Source organism: Prionailurus viverrinus, unplaced genomic scaffold, assembly GCF_022837055.1.
Source record: "Prionailurus viverrinus isolate Anna unplaced genomic scaffold, UM_Priviv_1.0 scaffold_51, whole genome shotgun sequence".
NCBI lineage: Eukaryota > Metazoa > Chordata > Mammalia > Carnivora > Felidae > Prionailurus > Prionailurus viverrinus.
The window spans coordinates 14267-36423 of record NW_025927614.1 but is presented as its reverse complement, the minus strand read 5'-3'; the positions used below and the strand labels follow the sequence as shown (position 1 = coordinate 36423).

At 48.3% G+C, this 22157-nt stretch overlaps 1 protein-coding gene across 3 annotated transcripts in view; it reads right to left on the bottom strand.

Annotated features, from left to right (window-relative positions):
• Positions 1–21683, bottom strand: part of PITRM1 (pitrilysin metallopeptidase 1) — a 43720-nt gene extending 22037 nt beyond the window's left edge. For 2 of the 3 annotated variants that reach the window (XM_047848066.1, XM_047848068.1), the window contains exons 1-13: positions 21546–21683; positions 18665–18764; positions 16074–16180; positions 15589–15740; positions 14967–15081; positions 14796–14892; positions 13420–13580; positions 5331–5457; positions 4977–5065; positions 4129–4257; positions 3385–3498; positions 3106–3202; positions 2442–2576 (exon numbers count right to left, since the gene is read on the bottom strand). In XM_047848066.1, coding sequence (XP_047704022.1) covers positions 2442–2576; positions 3106–3202; positions 3385–3498; positions 4129–4257; positions 4977–5065; positions 5331–5457; positions 13420–13580; positions 14796–14892; positions 14967–15081; positions 15589–15740; positions 16074–16180; positions 18665–18764; positions 21546–21598 — 1476 coding nt within the window. In that variant the 5' untranslated portion in view covers positions 21599–21683. Of the gene's footprint in view, positions 1–2441; positions 2577–3105; positions 3203–3384; positions 3499–4128; positions 4258–4976; positions 5066–5330; positions 5458–13419; positions 13581–14795; positions 14893–14966; positions 15082–15588; positions 15741–16073; positions 16181–18664; positions 18765–19077; positions 19301–21545 lie in introns of those variants that run through there. The other variant, XM_047848067.1, reaches the window with a different exon arrangement.
• Between the last annotated feature and the right edge of the window lie 474 nt (positions 21684–22157).

The window sequence follows — 22157 nt, the reverse complement described above, 5'->3', positions numbered from 1 at the left end:
CGCCTAGCACCCTTCAGAACTATGCTAGATCCGTTCTGCCTGTGCTCTGGAAATGAAACAACAGAGCCTGGATGACAGCGCTTCTGTTTACAACATGGTTTACTGAACATTTTTTTAAGTTTATTTATTTATTTTGAGAGAGACAGAAATGAAGAGAGAGCACAAGCAGAGGAGGGGCATAGAGAGAAAGAGAGAGAGAATCCCAAGCAGGCTCCGCACTGTTAGCACAGAGCCCGATGTGAGGCTCAAACTCATGAACTTCAAGATCATGACCTGAGCTAAAACCAAGAGTCAGTCGCTCAACTGACTGAGCCACCCAGGTGCCCCGTAGTTTCCTGAGTATTTTAAGCCCACTGCTGAGCCCCACTGCTCAAGGCGACTCCTCTCAAAATATGACTGCTCATTGACAATGCACCTGGTCACCCAAGAGCTCCGATGGAAATGGATAATGGCATTATTATTGTTCTCATGCCTGTTAACACAACACCCATGCCGCAGCCCATGGCTCAAGGAGTCATTTCAACTGTCAAGTCTTATTATTTAAGAAATACATTCCATGAGGCTATCGCTGCCATTCCTCTGATGGATCTGGGCACAATAAATTGAAAACCTTCTGGAAAGGATTCTCCATTCCAGATGCTATTAAGAACACTCATGATTCGTGGAAAGGAGTCAAAACATCGACATTCGCAGGATAACAGGAGTTGGGAGAAGTTGGTTCCAGCCCTCGTGGATGACAGTGAGTGGCTCACGACCTTAGTGGAGGGAGTCACTGCAGATGAGGTGGAAACAGCGAGAGGACCAGAATCAGAAGTGGGGCCTTGAGATGGGACTGAATGGCTGCAGTCTCAGGATAAAACTTGAACGGATGAGGAGTTGCTTCCCATGGGTTCCTGAGATGGAATCTATTCCTGCTGAGATGCTGTGAAGATTGTTGAAATGACAACAGAGGATTCAGGATATGACACAAACTCAGTTGTAAAGCAGCAGCAGGTTTGAGAGCATTGACTTCAATTTTGAAAGTTCTACTGTGGGTTAAATGCTATCAAACAGCATCACCTGCTACAGAGAAATCATTCGTGAAAGGAAGGGTCAGTCACTGCGGCAAACTTCATTAGCTATCTTATTTCAGAAATTGCCACGGCCAACCCAACCTTCGGCAACCGCCACCCTGATCCGTCAGCAGCCATCACCATGGAGACGGGACCCTCCACCAGCAAAGATTAGGGCTCCCTGAAAGCTCAGGTGGTTGGCATTTTTTAGCAATAAAGTGTTTTTAACTAAGATATGTACGTTGTTTTTTTAGACATGATGCTACTGCACACTTAATAGACTTCAGTGTAGAGTAAACATAACTGTTACATGCACTGGGAAACCAAGAAATTCACCTGACTCGCTTTATTTCAATATTCACTTTACTGCCGTGATCTGGAACCATACACACGATATCTCTGAGGTATTGCTTATAGAAGGAAAACTGGAAAATCAACAAATACAGGGAGTTACACAACACATTCTTAAACAACCAGTAAGTTAAAGAAAAAATACCCTGAGACAGGTGAGCCTACAGGCAGAACATACTGAAAACCATAGGCTCCCACAAATCGCGTTAAGAGTGATGTGTACACAGTAAACGCGTACATTGAAAACAAAGAAAGGCCACAAAGCCCGATGGGTAACCTATCACTACACATTCAGAAAACAGAAAAGTGGGATCCACCCAAAACAAAGCTAGCAGGATAAAGGAAACGATAAAAATTACATCACGGCCAAGACTTCTTCACACAGACTGCTGGACGTGACGGACCTTTAGACAGACAAGAAAAAAGGGAGGCACAAGTAAACGCAGAGATGGAGAGGGGTGCCTTAGCACCAACAGTACCAGAATCAGAAAGATCAGGGAATAAGAATGCCAGGGAATACTGGACAATCCCACGCCAAACTGGACAACCTAGAAGAAATGGACGAATTCCTAAAGCCACACCCCCCAGACTGAAGTGTGAAGAAACAGAAAAATCTGAGAAAATCAGTAACTACCGAGGACACTGAGTCAGTCGTTTACCAAAAAAAATTTAAAAATAATAAAATAAAAACCAAAAGACTCCCAATGAAGAAAATCCCAGTACAGTATTTCTTCGCGGTGAACTCCACCAAACTCTGAATGACAAGGGAACACTAATTCTTATCAAAACCTTCCAAAAAACTGCGGTGAATGGTCTAACCTTTCTTTCAACAAAACAGAAAAAAAATGCCCGCAGATGTTTTGTTAATTAGTACACACGCACACCTATATTCCTCTGTAAAAAAACACACTCAGGTATTCACGTACAAAGCCAACTTGCATCAGGATCCGGAAAACTACATTTTTAAAGTTATTATGAGCATTAATTAATAATTAAGAAAGGCTGTCCCCATTCACATAAATCCTCCAAGTTTCTTACCTTAAAATACTGTTTTACTTTTTCTTGCAAGAACTCTGGATTCTCCCGGAGGCACTGCCTGAATCGAGCCACCTGACTTCCCAGCTTCAGAAGCTCCACCGGGTCCCCGTCGTGGTTCCAGCAGGGAGCAATGTACTGCAACCGAGAATTTCAAAGCCACAGTGCGCCTCACTCTGTGAGCTCTGCGCTTGCTCAGTAAACAGCAAATGGGACATTTTACTAAAACACCAGCTTCTGTGGCTAAAAATACCACAGATGACGGTTCAAAGCAAAGATTAAGTCATTCTTTGGTCAGGAACATTTCAGATCTGTTTTTTCTTAATAAAATAAAGAACGGGTTTTGAAATAATTTTTAGAAGCATAATTACCAACAGTCAACAGTTATAAACCTCTATCCATAAGTATTCTGTGTCAACTTATCTTGCCTTAAAACATAAGCTACCAAAAAGCCGATTACACTGGTAAAAAGACACAACATATCATAAAACTAAGTTAAAAGTAAACATATCCGATCCAAAATGGCACAGCTTTCAAGGTTCAGATGAGAGGCGCTGTGAATATCTGTATCCTCAGCTGTCAAATACCCATTGGTCATGAAAGTTAAAGCAAAACAAAACCCACAAACAGAGCACGAGAGGAAGGAGGTAGGTGAGAAATTACACACAGACGTCAGGGTGAGTCCAAAGCTGACAGACTGATGCTTCATCTGTATTTCGATTTTATGTAGAAGAGCCTCTATTTGATCATCTTCAAATCCTTTCCTAAAAAACAGAGAACGGAGATGATGATTTGCAAGGAGGCACTAAACAACCGTAAGTGGACGAATACGCGTTTTATGAGGAAAAAAGCCCAACGATGCGGCTGGGGTGGGGAGGGGGGTCCCGCGTGGAAAGCATCAGGGATGGAGAAGGTCGGCCCGGCGACAGCCAGCAGCCTCACGCACTGGAGTACTTCCTCGATGGTCCTGTCGATGATGTCCCGGACGGCCTGGACGTCCTGCTCGGCGACCCCCTGCAGGCCCACGCTGAAGTAGGCCTCCCTCGTGGAGCCGTTGTACCTACGACACAAAGGCAGACTGTGCGGCAGCCGCGGACACGTTCCGCGCGCGGTGTGCTCGCTGGAAGATCACGCACTCTCGACCGCACAGCCACGGACGCTCGAGGCTCCCGAGTCCTCCAAGAAAAAGCCCGTGACGGCGGTGCTCTCGGACATTTGGTCCGCGCACACCCGTGCTCACTGTCACACGCGTGTCCACTTAACATTTCTAAAAACCAATACAATTTGAACTTTATAGAGTTATGGCAAAATTAAATCTAAAAACAGAACGGCTGCGCTTTTACAAAATTTTAAGATTTGAAAGAGTATTTAACAACCTGGCTTTTCAAACGGGCAGCAGTATGCCATCCTGAGATCTTGAACAAGCGATCTTTCTTTTCTCTTTTTCCAAACGTCCCCTCCAGGAGATGGAATTATCTGTCCTGGACCCACAATCTAAGGCACAGTTCTGTGCTTGGGGCGGGAGCGGAACCGTCCCGCGACTGTGAGGTGTCAGGCATCCTACATCCTTAACCCCACCCCCCAGGTGCCGACACCCCTCCCTAGTCGTGTCGACCAAAAATGTGTCCAGACACCGTCAAATGTCAAAACTGGCCCCAACCGCGACTACTGACCCGATCGTGAAACCTACCCGACATCAGGAGAGAAGTCTGTGCCAAGCCCAGATTCAATTAATGCTTTGTAGAAGGGGGAGTTAGGTCCACTGATCAAGAGGGACGACAGAAGGCTTAACGTGAAGGCTTCAAACGTATCAGTGATGCTTAATGCAAAGGGCAGGGGAGAAAAAGGGAAACCGTTGGCCCTCATTAATGTTTTCAAAGTCATTAAAATCACCAATAAATCGACTTTCATTTCCAAAGCTGACCTAATACAAATTCTTACATTTTAACCTCTATTTTTAACTTACATGGATAAGACAGAATAATTTTTTTTTTTGGTTTGCAAAGTTCTAGTAAACCGCATTATTTTGGGGTCCCAAACCATGAAGCTGATTTAGCCGCATATCGAAGTGCGGAGTGCCAAGCACTCCGACCTATATCATCCCAATTACAACTGCACTGTCTACACCTCGACAGGAGCAGCACGGCGGAGGACCCCTTCCTGCCCGCGTGCCCCACGTGTCCACATCTCCACAACTACAGGATTGTGTGTGTCGTACGTTTTTGTCAAGCCAGCGTTCGCTGTGCTCCTCTCCCGCTCAATGGCGTCGGGGATCCCACCCCACAAATGTTAACCGCTGTCCGAGCCACCTTTCTCCACAGAAATAAGCTTTGCAAAGCAGCGAGAAGAGAAGTTACATTTTTCTGGATAGCTAGTGAAAGAGATTTCCCCCAAACCACCCCAGATGCTGCTAAAGCCCTCCCTGACATCCACCGGCTGCTGGACTTGGAAATTCCGACCGCCGACCCATTTACACTTGGAAAACTCACCTCCAAAGCTGCTAACCTGCACTTTCCCCAGTTCACAGTGGACACTTACTCTGGTAAGAGGAAGCCGACCCCGACGGTTGTCTGTTTAGAGGAATCTGCAGCCAGTGCGTCTGGGCCACATGTTATCTGGAACTCCCTCTGTAAAGTGACACGATGCTTTAAGTAGGGACAGAGTAAGAAAGACTAGGTTTAATCTAGTAAGTTCCCTGTGTGTGTATAACGTGGCCCAGGAGATGCTTTTCACTAAATTAACTTTCTTTTCAGACACATAACTGTTCCTTAGACTCAAGAAGCTCTTACGTTCAAGGCAGAGCCCTCAACATTTGAAAATCCTGTGATTAGTATGCAGTTTGGCTCTCCATTTCAATGTACTGAGTGTCTATTCTCTGGATGGGGCACTTACTGGCTTATCCCAAGGCTTCTGAGTGGGCACTGAGGTATTTGGCTTAATTTTCTCAAATTTACTCAGTGCTTCTTCGTGAATTTGTCTCAGATGCTGTTCTAACGGGAAATTGCCGTAAGTGAAGAACCTGAAATGTTGAGAGAATATATCAGTCTAGCTCAGTTTACACGATTGGGAATCTACACAGATGTCTTTCCGTATAAAATGGAAGGTACACAGAGTAGGAAAACCCTCAGCTCACCTCATCCCACAGACACAACCAGATCTAGTCCCATCTAGGTAAGTAACCCAGGAAACCACGCGCACACTGCCAGAACAAACGCCACAACTAAACACAGAGAAGAGTACACACTGAAGAGGGAAGGAGGGGCAGAGCCGCTGTGGGAAGCTAAATGGACCAGCAGACCGTCTGCTGGAGGAAGGGCCCATGGGCGGGGAGAGGGGACAGAAACAGACTGTCACTCCGGGGAGAGCACATGGAAAGATGAATCCCCGTAATATTTGGCTTTGAAAATGAGAGGGGACGGATCTCACGAGTTCTTACAACTAGCGAGACCTAAAGCTGGAACTTTAAAAATTGGCAGGCTCTTTCTGGGAGAACCTGGAGGTGATAGGAAGCGGAGTCCCTGCCCTTGAAGAGAGGGCCTAACAAACAGCCAGTGGAGATAATGCAAAGAAGCAGCAGCTTGAGAAACAGAGGGGCAGGCAGGAGGGTGTCAGAGCGTGTCCCGAGGGACAGAGACAACGGGAGACTCCGCCAGGAGCAAAGACCTGCTTACACTGTGCCCCCCCACCCCCCCCCCCCCCCCCCCCCCCCGCCGCCCGCCTCAGCCCCAGTGCTGGGGATCCCCTCCCACAGGAGCCCAGGGCACACCTTCCCATCACCGTGTTTCCTAAATGCATGCTTTACAGGGGTGGCAGCCACAGCAGCCGATCACCTCCAGCAGAGGACACGCACCCTGGTAAGACTGCATGCCCCGCGCACGCGCACTTTGCAGATCTCCCCAACTGACCCCGGTCTCCTGCACGGCAGCACATCCCCTCTGGCAGAGGACCAGTGTCGCCTTGTTAAAAGTGTGCACCTGCCCACTACTTTCAAGAGCGGGGGACGCAGCTGACTTTCACACAGAACGGATACTGAGAGCGAGACAATGAGGACACACAGGAATGTGTCCCAACTGAAAGAAGGAGACAAAATGACAGCAAGAAACCTAAGCAAAATGGAGAAAAGCAACGTGCCTGCTAGAGAATTGAAGGTAATGGTCATAAAGACACTCCCTGGACTTGAGAAAGGAGAGGAAGACCTCAGTGAGGCCCCAGCACAGACCAAAAAGGACCAATCAGAGATGAAGAGCACAACAGGTGAAACTGAAATATTCTAGGTGGGAGAAATAGCAGACTGGAGGAAGCAGAAGAAGGAATCAGCAACCTGGAGGACGGAGCAATGGAAAGTCATCAATCAATCTGAGCGGGTGAGAGAAAAGAATTCTGTAAACGACAACAGACTTAGGGAACTCAGTGACATCATCAACTGTAGTTAACATCTGCATTTTAGGGATTCCAGAGGAAGAAGAGAGAAAAGGGGGCATAAAGGTTATCTGAAGAAATAACAGCTGAAAACTTCCTTAATCTGGGGGAAGAAATCCAGATCAAGGAGGCCCAGAGAGCCCCGAACATAATCAACTCAAGGAGGTCCACACCAGGACACCTAGTAATTAAAATAGAAAAAAAAAGTGATAAAGAGGAAATTTTAAAAGTCACGAAATAAAGTTACATACAAGGGAAACCCTGTTAGACCGTTAGTGGATTTTTCAGCAGAAACTTTGCAGGCCTGAAGGGAGGTTCATGACGTATTCACAGTGCTGAAAGGAAAAAATCTGCAGCCAATGATACTCTGTCCAGAAAGGCTATCATTCATAACAGAATGAGAGATAAAGTGTTTCTCAGATAAACAAAAATTAAAGAAGTTCATGACTACTAAACTAACCCTACAAGATGTTGAAGGGGACTCTGAGTGGAAGGGAAAGACCATTAATGACAGTAAGAAAATTAAGAAACACAACAGCAGTAAAAACAAGTGTATCTGTAAAAATCAGTCAAGGGACTCACAACATAAAAGGATGTAACGTATGACACGATATACCCAAAATATGGGGGAAGGATAAAAAATGGGTTCAAACTTAAGCAACCATCAACTTAATATAGACTGCTATGTGCTAAAGAGGACATATACAAACCTAATGGTAACTGTTTATCAAAATCCAGTAACAGATGTGAAAAGAACAAACAAAAAAGAATCCAAGTATATCACTAAAGAAAACCAACCCAGAGTGAGAGAAGAACTAGAAAAATTATCATAAAACAAGTAACAAACTGGCAGTAAGTACATACCTATCAATAATTGAATATACATAACCAAATACTCCAATCGAAAGATACAGGGTGATGGAATGCGTAAAAAACCAAAACCCATCTATATGCTGCCTACATGAGACTCATTTCAGACTTAAGGACACCTGCAGACTGAAAGTGAGGGGATGGAGAAACATCTATCATACAAATGGAAGTGAAAAGAAAGCCACGGTAGCAATACTTACATTGGATGAAATAAACTTGAAAACAAAGTCTGTAACAAGAAACAAAGAAAGGCACCATATAATCATAAAGGGAACAACCCAACAAGAAGACAGAACAATTATAGGGGCACCTGGGTGGCTCAGTCAGTTAAGTGTCTGACTTTGGTTCAGATCATGAACTTACGGTTCATGGGTTCGAGCCCCACATCGGGCTCTGTGCTGATAGCTCAGAGCCTAAAGCCTGCTTCCAATTCTGTGTCTCCCTCTCTCTCTGTCCCTCTCCCACTTGCAGTCTTTCTAAAATAAGTGTTAAAAAAAATTTTTTTAAAGAAGATATAACAACTATAATATTAATGCACTCAACACAGAAGCACCCAATACATAAAGCAGCTAATAACAAACATAATGGAAGTAATCGATAGGAACACAGTAATAGTAGGGAACTTTAACACCCCACTTACATCAATGGACAAATCATCTAAACAGAAAATCAAAAAGAAACTGTGGTTTTGGATGATATGCTGGACCAGATGGATATAACATATATTCAGAACATTCCATCCTAAAACAGCAAGATACACATTATTTTCAAGTGCAAATGGAATATTCTCCAGAATAGATCACATATTATGGCACAAAACAAGTCTCAACAAACTCAAAAAGACTGAAGTCATACCATACATCTTTTCTGACCATAACACTATGAAACTAGAAATCAATCACAAGAAAAAAACCAGAAAGAGCACAAATATATGGATGCTAAATAATGTGCTACTAAAAAATGAATCAACCAAGAAATCAAAGAGGATATCAAAAAAGACATGGAAACAAATGAAAATGAAAACACAATGGTCCAATCCTTTGGTTGGTATAAACCAAAAGCAGTTCTAAGAGGGAAGTCTATAGCAATACAGGCCTACCTCAAGAAGCAAGAAAAACCTCAAACAGACAACCTAACCTTACACCTGAAGGAGCTAGAAAAATAACAAAGAAAACACCAAACCAGTAGATTAAAGGAAATAATAGATTAGAGCAGAAATAAATGATACACAAAACTAAAAAAATAGAATACACCAATGGAACCAAGGGCTGGTTCTTTCAAAAGATCAACAAAACTGATAAACCTTTAGATGGACTCATCAAAAAAGGGAGGACTCAAACAAAATCAGAAACGAGACAGAAGTAACAACCAGCACCACAGAAATACAAAGGATTATAAGAGAACATTATGGAAAACTATATGCCAACAAATTGGACAACCTAGAAAAAATGGATAAATTCCTGGAAACATATAAACTACCAAAAACGGAACAGAAAATTTGAACACACCAATAACCAGGAAAGAAACTGAGTCAGTAACTGAAAACCCCCAATAAACAAAAGTCTGAGACCAGATGGCATCATAAGCGAATCCTACCAAACATTTAAAGCAGGGTTAATAAATATTCTTCTCAAACTTTTCCCAAAAATAGATGAAGAAGGAAAACTTCCAAATTCATTCTATGAGGCCAGCATTACCCGATACCAAAACCAGAAAAAAATATCACACACACAAAAAGAGAACTACAGCCATTATCTCTGATGTACACAGTCACAAAAATGCTTAACAAAGTACTAGCAATCCAAATCTAACAATGTATTTAAAAAATTCTTCCCCGTGATCAAGTGGGATTTATTCTCAGGATGCAAAGATGGTTCAATATTCACAAATCAATCACTGTGCTACATCACACATCAGTAAGAGAAACGATAAAAGGGGCACCTGGGTGGCTCAGTCAGTTAAACGTCTGACTCTTGGTTTCAGCTCAGGTCGTGATCTCATAGTTCATGAGGTCAAGCCCCGCAGCGGGCTCCACGCTGCCAGTGTGGAGCCTGCTTGGGATTCTCCCTCTGAGCCCCTCCCCCACTCATGCATGTGCTCACTCTCTCTCACTTTCAAAATAAACTTAAAAAAAAAAAAAATTAAAAACCATAAGATCATCCGACAAAGAACAACATCCGTTAATGATAAAAACCCTCAACAGAGCAGGTTTCAGGGAAACCCCTCAACATAACAGAGGCCATATATGAAAAACCACCAGCTAACGTCATACTGAATGAGCTTTTTCCCCAAAGTCAGGATGGGAATGTCCACCCTGGTCACCACACATTTATTCAACACGGCACTGGAAGTCCAAGCCACAGCACTCAGACAAGCAAAAGGGATAAAAGGCGTCCAAACTGCTAAGGAAGAACCAAAACTTTCCGTGTTTGCAGATGACACATTATGCAATACAAGACCCTAAAGACCCCACCAAAAACTGCTAGAACTGATATGTGAATTCAGCAAAATTACAGGATACAAAATCAACATACAGAAGTCTGTTGCGTTTCTATACACTAATAACGAAATAGCAGAAAAAGAAATTTTGTGTAAGAAAATCCCATTTACAATTGCACCAAAAATAATAAAATACTTAGGAAAAAACTTAACCAAGGAGTGGAAGATATGTACTCCAAAGACAATATAAAAAACTGATGAAACAAATTGAAGACGACACAAACAAATGGAAAGACAGCCCATGCTCAGGGATTGGAAGAACACTGTTAAGATGTCCACACCACTCAAAGCCATTACAGATTTAATGCAATCCCTATCAAAGCACCAATATTTTTCAGAGAACTACAATAATCCTAAAATTTGTATTGAACCACAAAAGAACCCATTATCCAGTAATCACACTATTGAGTAGTTCCCCCAAAATACAAAAACAGATTCAAAGGGATATAGGTAGGTACCCCTGTGTTTATTGCAGCATAATTATTTACGGAAGTCCCAAAGTGTCCGACAGATGGATAAGGAAAACGCAGTGCGCATATTAATACACACACATACACAGAATGGAATGCTAAGAATGACATTTCGCCATTTGCAACGACACGGATGGAGCTAGAGAAGATAATGCGAAGGAAAATACTCCAGTCAGAGAAAGACAAACACCATGTGATTTCATTCATCTGAAGAACTTAAAGAAAACAAATGAACAAAGGGGGGAAAAAAAGGAGACAAACCAAAACAAGTCTTTATTTTTTTTTAGTTTTAAGTTTCTTTTGAGAGAGGGAGAGGGAAAGGGTGAGCTCGCTTGCATGTGAGCAGGGAAGGGGCAGAGAGAGAGAAAGAGAGGGAATCCCAAACAGACCTCACACAGTCAGCAAAGAGCCCAACATGGGGCTCGAATGCACAAACCACAAGATCACGACCTGAGCCAAAATCAAGAGTCCGGCACTTAACCGACTGAGCCCCCCAGGCACCCCCAAACCAGAACAAGTCTTAATGGCAGAAAAGGAACAGACGGTTGCCAGAGGGGAGGTGGCTGGGCGTGAAAGGGGTGACAGGAGCCCCGATGGGCACCGACTGATGTGTGGAACTGCTGAATCACAATACCGTCCACCTGAAACTCCTACAACATGAGACGTTGACCAGAGTAGAACTAAAATGAAATGTAAAAATGGAAGTTATGCACCGAGAGCAGCTCATGACGAATGTGTCCCATACTGAGATGAAGTCTGTATAAAAACACATTTTTTTCACTTACATTGTAACTACAAAGACCAAATACAGGCTTTTGATCTTGTTGTAAGATAGGTGGCTCAAACACAACATAAATCATGCAGAAAGATGTAGTTAAATGAAAACCTGCCAAAAGTTTATTTTAAACATACTATATAAAGGTGTTCCAGCAACGAAGTAAGTTGCACGCTAAAACGTTTCACGGCCTTAGCTACAGGAATGCAGTCCTCCGTCACGCTGACAACTGAAGAAGTTCACAAAGTTTAGACCGAGCCTACAAATTCCAGATTACATGTTTTTAAGACAGCACATTCATCCAGGGGGCAAAGGGCACAAAGACAGAGTTGATCTGGTTTTGTTTTTTTTTTTAGTACGTTGTTCCCCGAGCGAAGATTCACGGATACGGAAATCAGAGTGGTGGCTGCCAGAAGGAGGGGGTGGGCGAAACGGGTCAAAGGGGTCCAAAGTTGAAGTTGTAAGGCGAGTGAGTCCCCGGGATATAAAGGACAGCATGGTGACCACAGGTCACCACAGCGGACTGCGTGTGACCCGCGTGACCCAAACCGCCTTGCTGCACACCTAAACCTAACGCAATGCCATCTGTCAGCTATATCCCAATGAGATCAATAAATCGGATTTTGAGAACTAATATCTGAAAGATCCTTTGGAACTCTCCACTCGTGGTTTCCAGAGTGACAACCAGTAAGCAGCAGCATCGTTGGCGTCCATGGAGACCCCGGGCCCTAAAGACCATGGCTGCCTCCATGCAGCCGCAGGGCTCCTTACACGAAGAACTGACCCAGATCTGGAGCAAGAAGCGCCTGGATCAGGGCAGGGGCACAGAAGCTAGTACTGAAGACCAAAGAAGCCGTAAGAAAGAGAAGGCAATTAAATGACTTTCCTTGGGCCACAGTTGAAACAATTTGAGCATAAGGGGAAAAAAAAAAAAAGACAACAGATCTCATTTGATTATATAATCTCAACTATACACATATACAAAAATATTTCTATGAGGTCATCGTGGTATTACAATAAAACAGGCCAACATCTATAAAAACAAAGCCTCTTCTGTCATCCCTGGAGGAGCTACGTCACCATCTCCCCCTAGAACAGCCAAGGAAGCAGCAGGCACCCGCCCTTGCCCTCAGACTGTACTTCAGGGTGACCCGGCGGCCCCTACTGAGGAGGGAAGTGCCTCCTCACGAGGTCCAGCCGCTAAACGTAAAAGAAATTAGAGAATTCTTCGGAAAACTTTGCCAACTCTACGAAAGGAAGTGCTCCAGGCAATAAACATGGGTCAGTCCATAAGTAAATAAAAGCACAGACAAGGAACAGAATATTCACAGGATCCCACAACACCAACCCGCCAGATGTGTCTACACGGAGAAAACCAGCTGTACAAAACACGCAGCCAGATGACCATTCCGGGGACCACCTGAAAATCCAGAAGGAAGAACTCGGTGCTTTCAGGCAAGCATCAGCGAGTGTGGATTCGGTACTTCTGCAGGGCACATCCTTGTGCTCCAGGGACACAAATTTAACTACTAAAAGTAAACCACCAGGACCCCTGGGTGGCTCAGTTGGTTAAAGCGTCCGATTTCAGCTCAGGCCATGATCTCACGGTTGGTGGGACTGAGCCCCGCGTCGGGGTCTGCACTGACAGCACGGAGCCTGCTTGGGAGTCTCCCTCTCTGTCTGCCCCTCCCCTGCTTTCACACTCTCTTTCCCAAAATTTAAAAAAAAAAAAAAACTTTAAAAAAAGATAATAAAAAGTTCTTGCCGCAGACTTTCAGAATGAGCGTCCACGTACGCGAGAGGGGCAATCCATTAAGAATCATCTAACCTTACAGAGTTCTTGAGCAAACAGTTCTTGGCCACACGTGAGAGAAGCCGTGTCACTTACTGTATGCAAACAACTCTGAATCAACCCACCATTAACTCAGCTTTAAAACTGAAACGTTACCTAGCATTACTAGGGTGATAATGGGTGGCGTGGAACTGTTTAAGCTGCTCCCACGTGAGGTCTGGGATGCACAACGGATGGCCCCCGGAGATGACCGAGTACGTGTGGTCAGGCAGGAGTCGGTTCTGAAGGTGCTGCGAGAATATCCTCTCGTTATCTGTCTTCAAACGAAAAAAATTATACACAGAAGTGTAAAATAACACACACTGTTACATTACAACACAGCAAATTACTAACCCTCTGGGCGATACACCTGTAACACCTTGTGATTCAAACTGTGACCATGTAAACAAGGCCGTGGGTGCAGATACTGTCTAACAGAGTCCACCCAGGGTTTCTGCACAGGACCCAGGGATGACGTGTCTCAGAAAAGAAAACTCACTATGCAGTGTGCATGGCCCACAGCAAGTGCACAGCAGAGCGCCGGGCAGCGGTGTGCATGGACAACAGTGCTCAAGAGTCCCTGCCGTTGAGCTGCGGGGGGGGGGGGGGGGGGGGGGGGGTCCGTGGGCTTCCGGAGCAAAGGCTGTCACTCTAACTTGAATTTCCAGAAGGTGCTGGAAGGCACGGGGCCCGAACCAAGTATTAATGGCTAAGGAAGCAGCACGGGGCAGGAAAGCAGCCCGCGTCAGGGCAGAACTCCAAGAACTGTGAGGACGGGGCCCGGAGAGAGGCTCTCACACCACCTGGTCTCCAGAGCCTCATATCCTAAAACTCAGGGAGGCCCCCAAAGAGCTTTCCACGAGGTGGGTTTCCTGATTACATAGGAGTGTGTGTACACATAGCTTTTCTGTTACAAATTAAAGCCGAGACCTTTTAAAAAAGTTACCTGTTCACTCATGATCTTAACCCATCACTACACGTTAGCAAACATTTTTTAACAAAGCAGAAATATCACTGAGAAGAACAGCACTGTTTCTGCACATTCTGCAAATAAATCTTCCTAATGTCTGGCTTAACAGGAGACCGCTGGATTTTCCTATCTGCTTCCGGATCCGATAAATGCTCTCGCTCGCACAACACGTAACACAGGCTCGGGAACTGCACTTGGGCAAGAACGAGCAAAAATGGCCATGTCCTAGCACTGCCTCGTGCACTTTTATCTCCCAGACTCCCGCAGACCAGATGCCAGGCCCGAGACCACAGTGGGGGAGCTGCTGGTCTGGAACACCGGGTCCTAGAAAATCGGGAGCTTGGCCATCTCGTCTTATGGCCGGTGCTCACTGCACAGTCCCCTGGCTAGTCCAACGGGGCCCGTGCCGTAAGCACATTACATGACATGAGAGAATGTCGACTCTCCCCCAGACCTTTTTATGTTCCAATATTTTACACGGGAATATCATTTCTACACAATTTTACAAAAGGAAAAAACTCACAAATGCTCCCTTCATCTCATTAAAGACGACTCCTTTGAAGGTCAGGGGTGTCTGGGGGTCCCTCGGATTCTCATGTTCCAGTCGCCATCCTTCCTGCCTAAATAACAATCAATGATTACACAGTGACAGGGACTCTAACACTGAAGTCCAAATCCATCTGCCCTCACTCACCAGAAATCTAGTTCCCGCAAGCAGGGAAAAAAGGTTGCATCCAAGTACACAGACAGGAGATTCTGGAAGTCCTTGGGATTTTGTGTGGAGAACGGGTACAGAGTATAATCGCTAGCTGGGTATAAATGAAAAGATTTTAAAACTCGCCAGATTCCCGGGGCATTGGCCACTTGCAGCCTCCCCCTACCCCCGCCCCCCGCCAACAGGGACCCCTCACTGCCCAGGGCGCAGAGGCCACACCTCACGCGCCTAGAAAGACGACCTCATCTACAGAGAGCTGATGCCATGCACGTTCACTGCAGCCCTCACCGCACTTCCGTGCACACCATCAGTCTATTGGCTGCCCTGTTTCCAAGCCCCGCCACCAGGGCATTAACGTGACGCTACAGATGTCAAATTTTGTAGCAAATTTCCCAGAAACATCTCAGCTGCCCCTCCCCTAAGACTGCAGTTTGTATAAACCGACCCCCATGCGGCTTTCCTGGAAGACTAAACTTCCAGCAGACTAGAGAATGGCAAATCCGTGCTGGTCCACAGCTGCCGGCTCCCCCCTCCCCAGCGAGGATCCCGGTGGGTGCGGCAGCCAGGCCCAGCACGGCCCCGGTCCCAGACGCCAGCTGACCTGTGAAGGCGTTCATGAAAGTGGACAGGGACCTATTCAGCATCTTGAAGAAGGGGTCTCTGCACGGGTACTTCTGAGAGCCGCACAGGACCGTGTGCTCCAGGACGTGCGGGACGCCGGTGCTGTCCAGGGGGGTGGTGCGGAACTGCACGCTGTGGCAAAGACCAGATGGCAGGCGGGAAGGTCAGGCGGGTGGTACGGCACACTTTCCAAACCTGTGACACCCGCGGCTACCAGATCTGGTCACCATAACATCGTAACCCTTCGCGAAAACAGTCTCGACCACAGCGTATGAAATCGCTAATTCAGGCTGCAAACTTGCACCAGCTGTGGCTTTAGACACAAATCCACTTACCTTCTCATGTTTTCAGGATGCAGCCAACAAAACTAAAACATTCATGAACCGGGACCTTTAACCACGTAACGGACGGCAGACGTTCTCGGTGGAGACACTCGAGAACGTGCTCCCAAGATGCACCACACACCTGAACAAGTTGTTTGTGTCTTCTCGGGCCAAGTGCAAGTATTTGGCTCCTGTGCTGTCATGGCTAAGCTTCACCGCGGTCAGGGACAGTTCAGGGATGTCCGTTACCTGAATGAATAAAGACGCAAACAGCTAGACTCAGATGGAAAAGCGCTCAGGGCAGTTACGTTCACTGCACGGCAGGGCCTGGCCTGACTGCCTTTAATCAGGCAGCATCAGGAGGCTGGCATGGTGGGGCTGGGGGCACATCAGAAACCACCTCGTTCAGACCCTAAACCTTATGAACAAGCCAAGGGCTGACAATGCTATGCATCTCTTCTTTCTGAACGCTTACTGTTTGCGAGACATTTTCCCAAGAGTTTACGGGTCATCCTGTGAGAGAGGGATCTTCAGCCCCATCTACAGACGAAAACATTGAGGCACAGAGCCGTGGCCATAGAGCGGCAGTCCAACTCCATCCATCACACCAGGCCGCCCTGGAGGAGTCCTACTCCCACTGGCAATGCCCACTGTGTGGCTTCCTTTTACACACACCAGCTCGGGAAAGCGCAGAATGGCCCTGCTGGGAGCTCAGTGCCGAAGCGCCCACGGCCTGGGACAGAACTCTGCTGTGTCTGGTTCACAGAGTTCTAAGGACCAGTTACCTGCTCCTAGCGGGAGGGTCCAGGAGGGTACAAATCATCTCCGATAAAAACAAACGCACCCTGGGACACCCGGTGGGTGGCTCAGTTGGTTAAGCAACTGACTCTTGATTTTGGCTCAGGTCATGATCTCACAGGTTCATGAGATCAAGCCCCATGTTGGGCTCTGCACTGACAGCATGGAGCCTCCTTGGGATATTCTCTCTCTCTCTCTCTCTCTCTCTCTCTCAAAATGGATAACCATTTTTTTAATAATAACGAATAAGTTCTTACATAAAATACTTCTAGATAATTTTCCCTCCAAGCATCTGCAGTTCTATAAGACCAGACCAAATGCCTGCCTCCTCCCCTGGTAGGCTAAAAACAGGCTCTTCCTTTTTAAACTTGCGCATATTTTGGAGCTCCTGGGTGTCTCAGTCAGTTAAGCATCCGACTTTGACTTCAGCTCAAGTCATGATCTCGCGGTCCATGAGTTCGAGCCCTGCGTCGGGCTGTGTGCCGACAGCTCAGAGCCTGCTTCGGATTCTGTCTCCCTCTCTCTCTACCCCTCCCCCGCTCACACTGTCTCTCTCTCTCTCTCTCTCTCTAAAATAAATAATAAAACATTAAAAAATTTTAAGGGAAAAAACAAACGCATCCTCACCCCCAAGATGGTAGTCTCCTATCTACGAAAGCCTGCACAAAGGCACTTCAGAAACGGCTGTATCGTCCCCACCGTGCCGGGGGCCTCTCCCCCCCAATCACAATAGAGCATCACTATGACAACCACACTGTTTATCACCCCCACTTTCCAGGGGCTGTCTGTGCTTACAGCAAGCTGCCAGCAGGGCAGAGATTAGAACCCGGGTGTCCTGAGTGTGTTCTGGGGACCGCCCACGCAAATGACATTGCTTAAAGAGGCCAGTACTACCTGCTGAGTTTACAACCATTAAATTATTTATAGCTTACTTTGTAAGAGATGATCAATGCGTTTACAATCAGTCACTATGTGAACGGTCTGCCCCCTAACAGCTTTCATGGTGACTGCTTCCCAAACAAGGATCGTATTTTATCATAAATCTCTATAAAACTTGAAAAATAGAGGAAAGAACTCTGAATGAGGTCCTCAAGAACAGTAACCCCTTTGAGTGCAAACTCCTCTGCACGGCCCTAGGGACCGCACGAAGGCCCTCCCTCGCCCGCGTCAGGAGTCCCCCACCCAAGCTGCGCCACTGCCCGTTCCCGAGCCCTGCGGGGAACTGCTGTCCCTGTGTGTCCAGCCTACAGGGAGGCAGCTGTCCTTACGCACCGCTCCCTTCTCCCGGAAGCTGCCCCCCTCCCGCCCCCCGTCCTTTTGCTCCCCGCACTCGCACCAGGATGCCCATCCAGTTCTCCTTGTATCACAGCTGCACCTGTGTCCCCCTGGGCTGCGGGCTGCCCGCCCTTCCCTGCGCTAAGTGCTACCCACAGCATGAGGCCGACGGCCAGTCAATGATGTGAAATACACAGTTTTCAATCACTGTGTAAAAGAAAAAAAAAAAAAAAAAAAAACCAATGTGAGCACAAAATTAAACAAATGCAGGACCACAATCCATCTTCTATAATTCTGAAACCCCAATGGCTCGAAACCAAAGTTTTTGCGTGAGTGCGGAACAAACTCGTGCTAGGAACACGCGGCCCCACGTATACATGTGGGACAGACGTGGGCCGTCTTCACTCGGCGCAGAGAACAGTCAGGTGTCTGGGTGCAGAAACATCAATGGGCTGGACTCACTTTCTAAAACCTCAAGAGGCATTGGGTTGGAGGGGTTGGGATCAGGGAGGGGCCGGGGAACTGCACTTATCGAAGCACCGAGAAATCCCTTTGCTGGCAAACTCCACTCGGTCGAGCCCACTGTGAATCGGGCGAGCCAGGGCCTGGGACAGAGACCCCAAGGGTGTGTGGGTGGCGCAGCAAGGCGGGCCCGCGCACCTGGCTGACGGTGAAGCCGTGGATCCGCTCCCCCACCTCGTGCTGCAAGGCGCGCTCACAGGCTGCGGTGCCCCTCCTCCTCCGGGCTCCCAGGCTGGCACTGCCCCGTGGAAGGAAAGCAATCGAGGTTAGACGCTTCTGCAGGACGCTGTGTGGCTAACGTAATTCTGCAACATCACGAGGGCATTTGTACGCGACAAAGACATTTCAAAGAAAAAGCAAGCCTTACATTTTCCAAACATTTCAGAAAACGAATTTCTGCACTTTTTAGTAAAGTTCTTTCAATTTTAAGACCTTTGTCTCAACTCAGCTGAAGCTTCACTATATCCAGCTAATAAATGCACGTTGCAAGCCTTTTACACGTCAACGCTCGTAAGTAACTGTAACATGATTACGATACCAATTTCCCTCACCTGCACCAAAAACAATTCTCACATGACACGACATTTCCCATGTAGGTACACGATGTGGCCTCAAACTCCTATTCCACATCTACTGAACTGGTAAAAAGCAAGAAGTCTCGCTTCACGGGGAACTCCTACACTGCAATTAGGTGTGCAAATGGTAACAATCCTGGAATAACATTTGGCATCATTTAAATGAGAATCACTGGGGGCGCCTGGGTGGCGCAGTTGGTTAAGCATCCGACTTCAGCCAGGTCACGATCTCGCAGTCCGTGAGTTCGAGCCCCGCGTCGGGCTCTGGGATGATGGCTCAGAGCCTGGAGCCTGTTTCCGATTCTGTGTCTCCCTCTCTCTCTGCCCCTCCCCCGTTCATGCTCTGTCTCTCTCTGTCCCCAAAATAAATAAACGTTGAAAAAAATAAATGAGAATCACTGGGGCGCCTGGGTGGTTCCGTCGGTTGAGCGTCTGACTTGATGTGAAATAAAACAGCGGCTGCCATGTAGCTACTGTATGACTGGAACTTAATTTTGTATACGCACATACGCACGTACACGGATCAAGAGGAGCAGGAACAGACCAGAGAGCAATCGCATCTAAGAGGGCGGGAGAGTCCGTCGTTTGGAGGTGATCTGCGTAACGGTGACACGACCGCACCATACGCTTGCTTTATAGAGTTTTCTACGTTAGCATTGTCTGACACAAGTATTCCCTTTGAGACACGCACCGAAGAGGAAAACAACAACAACGCCGAGTCGGTCGCCGTCAGGCAACGTCAGGCAACATCACCAAGATGAGCCGTCACCTTCCTGACTCAGCCGATTCCGCGATCACAGAAGAGGATTTGCAGGTGTTCTTTACCATCAAGAGCACAACCACAAGGAGCAAATGCTGGCGCCGAGCACGCAGAAGCAGCCCAGCACCTCGGGCTCTCCCGCCCGTACTCTCTGGTCACCGGCGACTCGGGTAAGGCCCCTGCCGCCATAGTCACACGAGGCACGAGGACACCCCCATGCTTCTTCACCGGGCCACTGCTCAACCGCACCATCCGTCACACAAGGTTCTGCGAATTAGCAGGGATCTTATCTACACACTCCTGGCGCACCACCATCGCTCAAGGTTGGAGTGGATCTTTTCTCCGTAAACCGAGTCCATTTCTGGAAGCTACAGCTGTATTAAGAACACCGCGGGGCGCCTGGGTGGCGCAGTCGGTTAAGCGTCTGACTTCAGCCAGGTCACGATCTCGCGGTCGGTGAGTTCGAGCCCCGCGTCAGGCTCTGGGCTGATGGCTCGGAGCCTGGGGCCTGTTTCCGATTCTGTGTCTCCCTCTCTCTCTCTGCCCCTCCCCCGTTCATGCTCTGTCTCTCTCTGTCCCAAAAATAAATAAAAACGTTGAAAAAAAAATTAAAAAAAAAAAAAAAAGAACACCGCAGCTTAGGGGCACCTGGGTGACTCAAGCGGTTAATTAAGCATCCGACTTCGGCTCAGGTCATGATCTCACGGGTTCGTGAGTTCGAGCCCCGCGTCGGGCTCTGTGCTGACAGCTCGGAGCCTGGAGCCTGCTTCGGATTCCGTGTCTCCCTCTCTCTCTGACCCTCCCCTGCTCACACTCTGTGCCCCTCAATAGCAAATAAACGTTAAAAAAAAAAATTAAAAAAAAAAACGAAACAAAGAACACCGCAGCTTAAATAAGAACTCCGTGTGGAAGCCTCAGGTGTCTCGAGGACTCCCTGCCCACAACAACTGGTGACATGGGGGCAGCCAGGTTAATGAGAACCGCAAGCCGACAATTAACTTTAATCACGCCTATTACAATCCACATCAAGGGCCATTTTCACTTCAAAAGCCACTACAACCGCACACAGGGCCACCCACTCTGGGACCGCCTAAGGTCCCAGGGGTAAGGCCTCCTTGGGCCAGGACCCGCTTTGCCCAGACTTCAGGCTGCAGTTCCCAACCCTGGCAACTGGACAGGAACCTCTTTCCTTTGCTAGGGGGAAGCGATGGAAGGACGCCTGCGCGGTCCCTCATCCAGGCTCTGCAAGACTCTTGGGTCGGGCTTCGGGATCCCGGGGCTATGGGCCTCAGAATAGGGCTCCAGGCTCCCCGGGAGAAAGGTCTCCGGGTCCGGGCTCCCCGAGAGAGGGGTCTCAGGGTCGGTCTCCGGGTTCCCCGGGAGAAAGTCTCCCGGGCTCCTGGCTTCCCGGGCGATGGGCCTCAGGGTCGGGCTCCGGGCTCCCCAGGTGAAGGGTCTCCGGGTCCGGGCTTCCCGGACGAAGGGTTTCGGGTCGGGCTCCCTGACGATGGGCCCTGGGGTCAAGGCTCCCCAAGGGGAAGGGTCTCGGTCCGGGCCCGGGCCCCCAGAGCAGGAAGCGGTGGTGCGGCCCTTTAAGGCTCGGACGCCACCACAGAGCCTCCCGGAGTCTCCCCGCTGTCGGGACCGCCCCTTCTTCCCCTCTCTCCCACCCGCCTGCTCTCACCCGCCCCTTAGCCGCTCCAGCAAACTGCGGGTCCGCAGGCCGCCACGCCACATGGCTTGTGACTAGCACACGGGGCCGGACGCAGCTTGATTTATCCCGACGCAGGGCGCGGGGGCGAGACGCACCCGCCGCGACTGCCATTGGTCAACGAGCACGGCGACGTCTCTCCAATAGGCTGCCGAGGAAAGGGGCGGGCTCCTGATGCGGCGGGGCGGGACTCGAGGGCGGTGGGCACGGAGTGGGCCAAGGCGGTAGGGGGCGGAACGTCACGGGCGTCGGAGCGTCGGAGCGCGGCGGGGGCGGGGCCCGCGTGAGGAGTCCTGGGCGGGAGAGGGGTGGAGTCCGGCGGGAGGGAGGGCGGCAGCTGGGCGCGGAGTCCGGGACTTGAGGAGGAACGTGCAGGGTAGGGGGCGGGGACTGTGCCGGGGAGGGGCGGGGGCTGGGCCGGGAGGAGCAGGGAACTGTTCCGGGGGGCGGGGGCTGGGCCGGGGGAGGCGGGGACTATGCCGGGGAGGGGCGGGGCTTGAGGAGGACGAGCGGGGACAATGGTGTCGAGGGGCGGAGACTGCGTGGAACAGGAGGGGACTGCGCTACGAAGGGGAGGGGACTGTA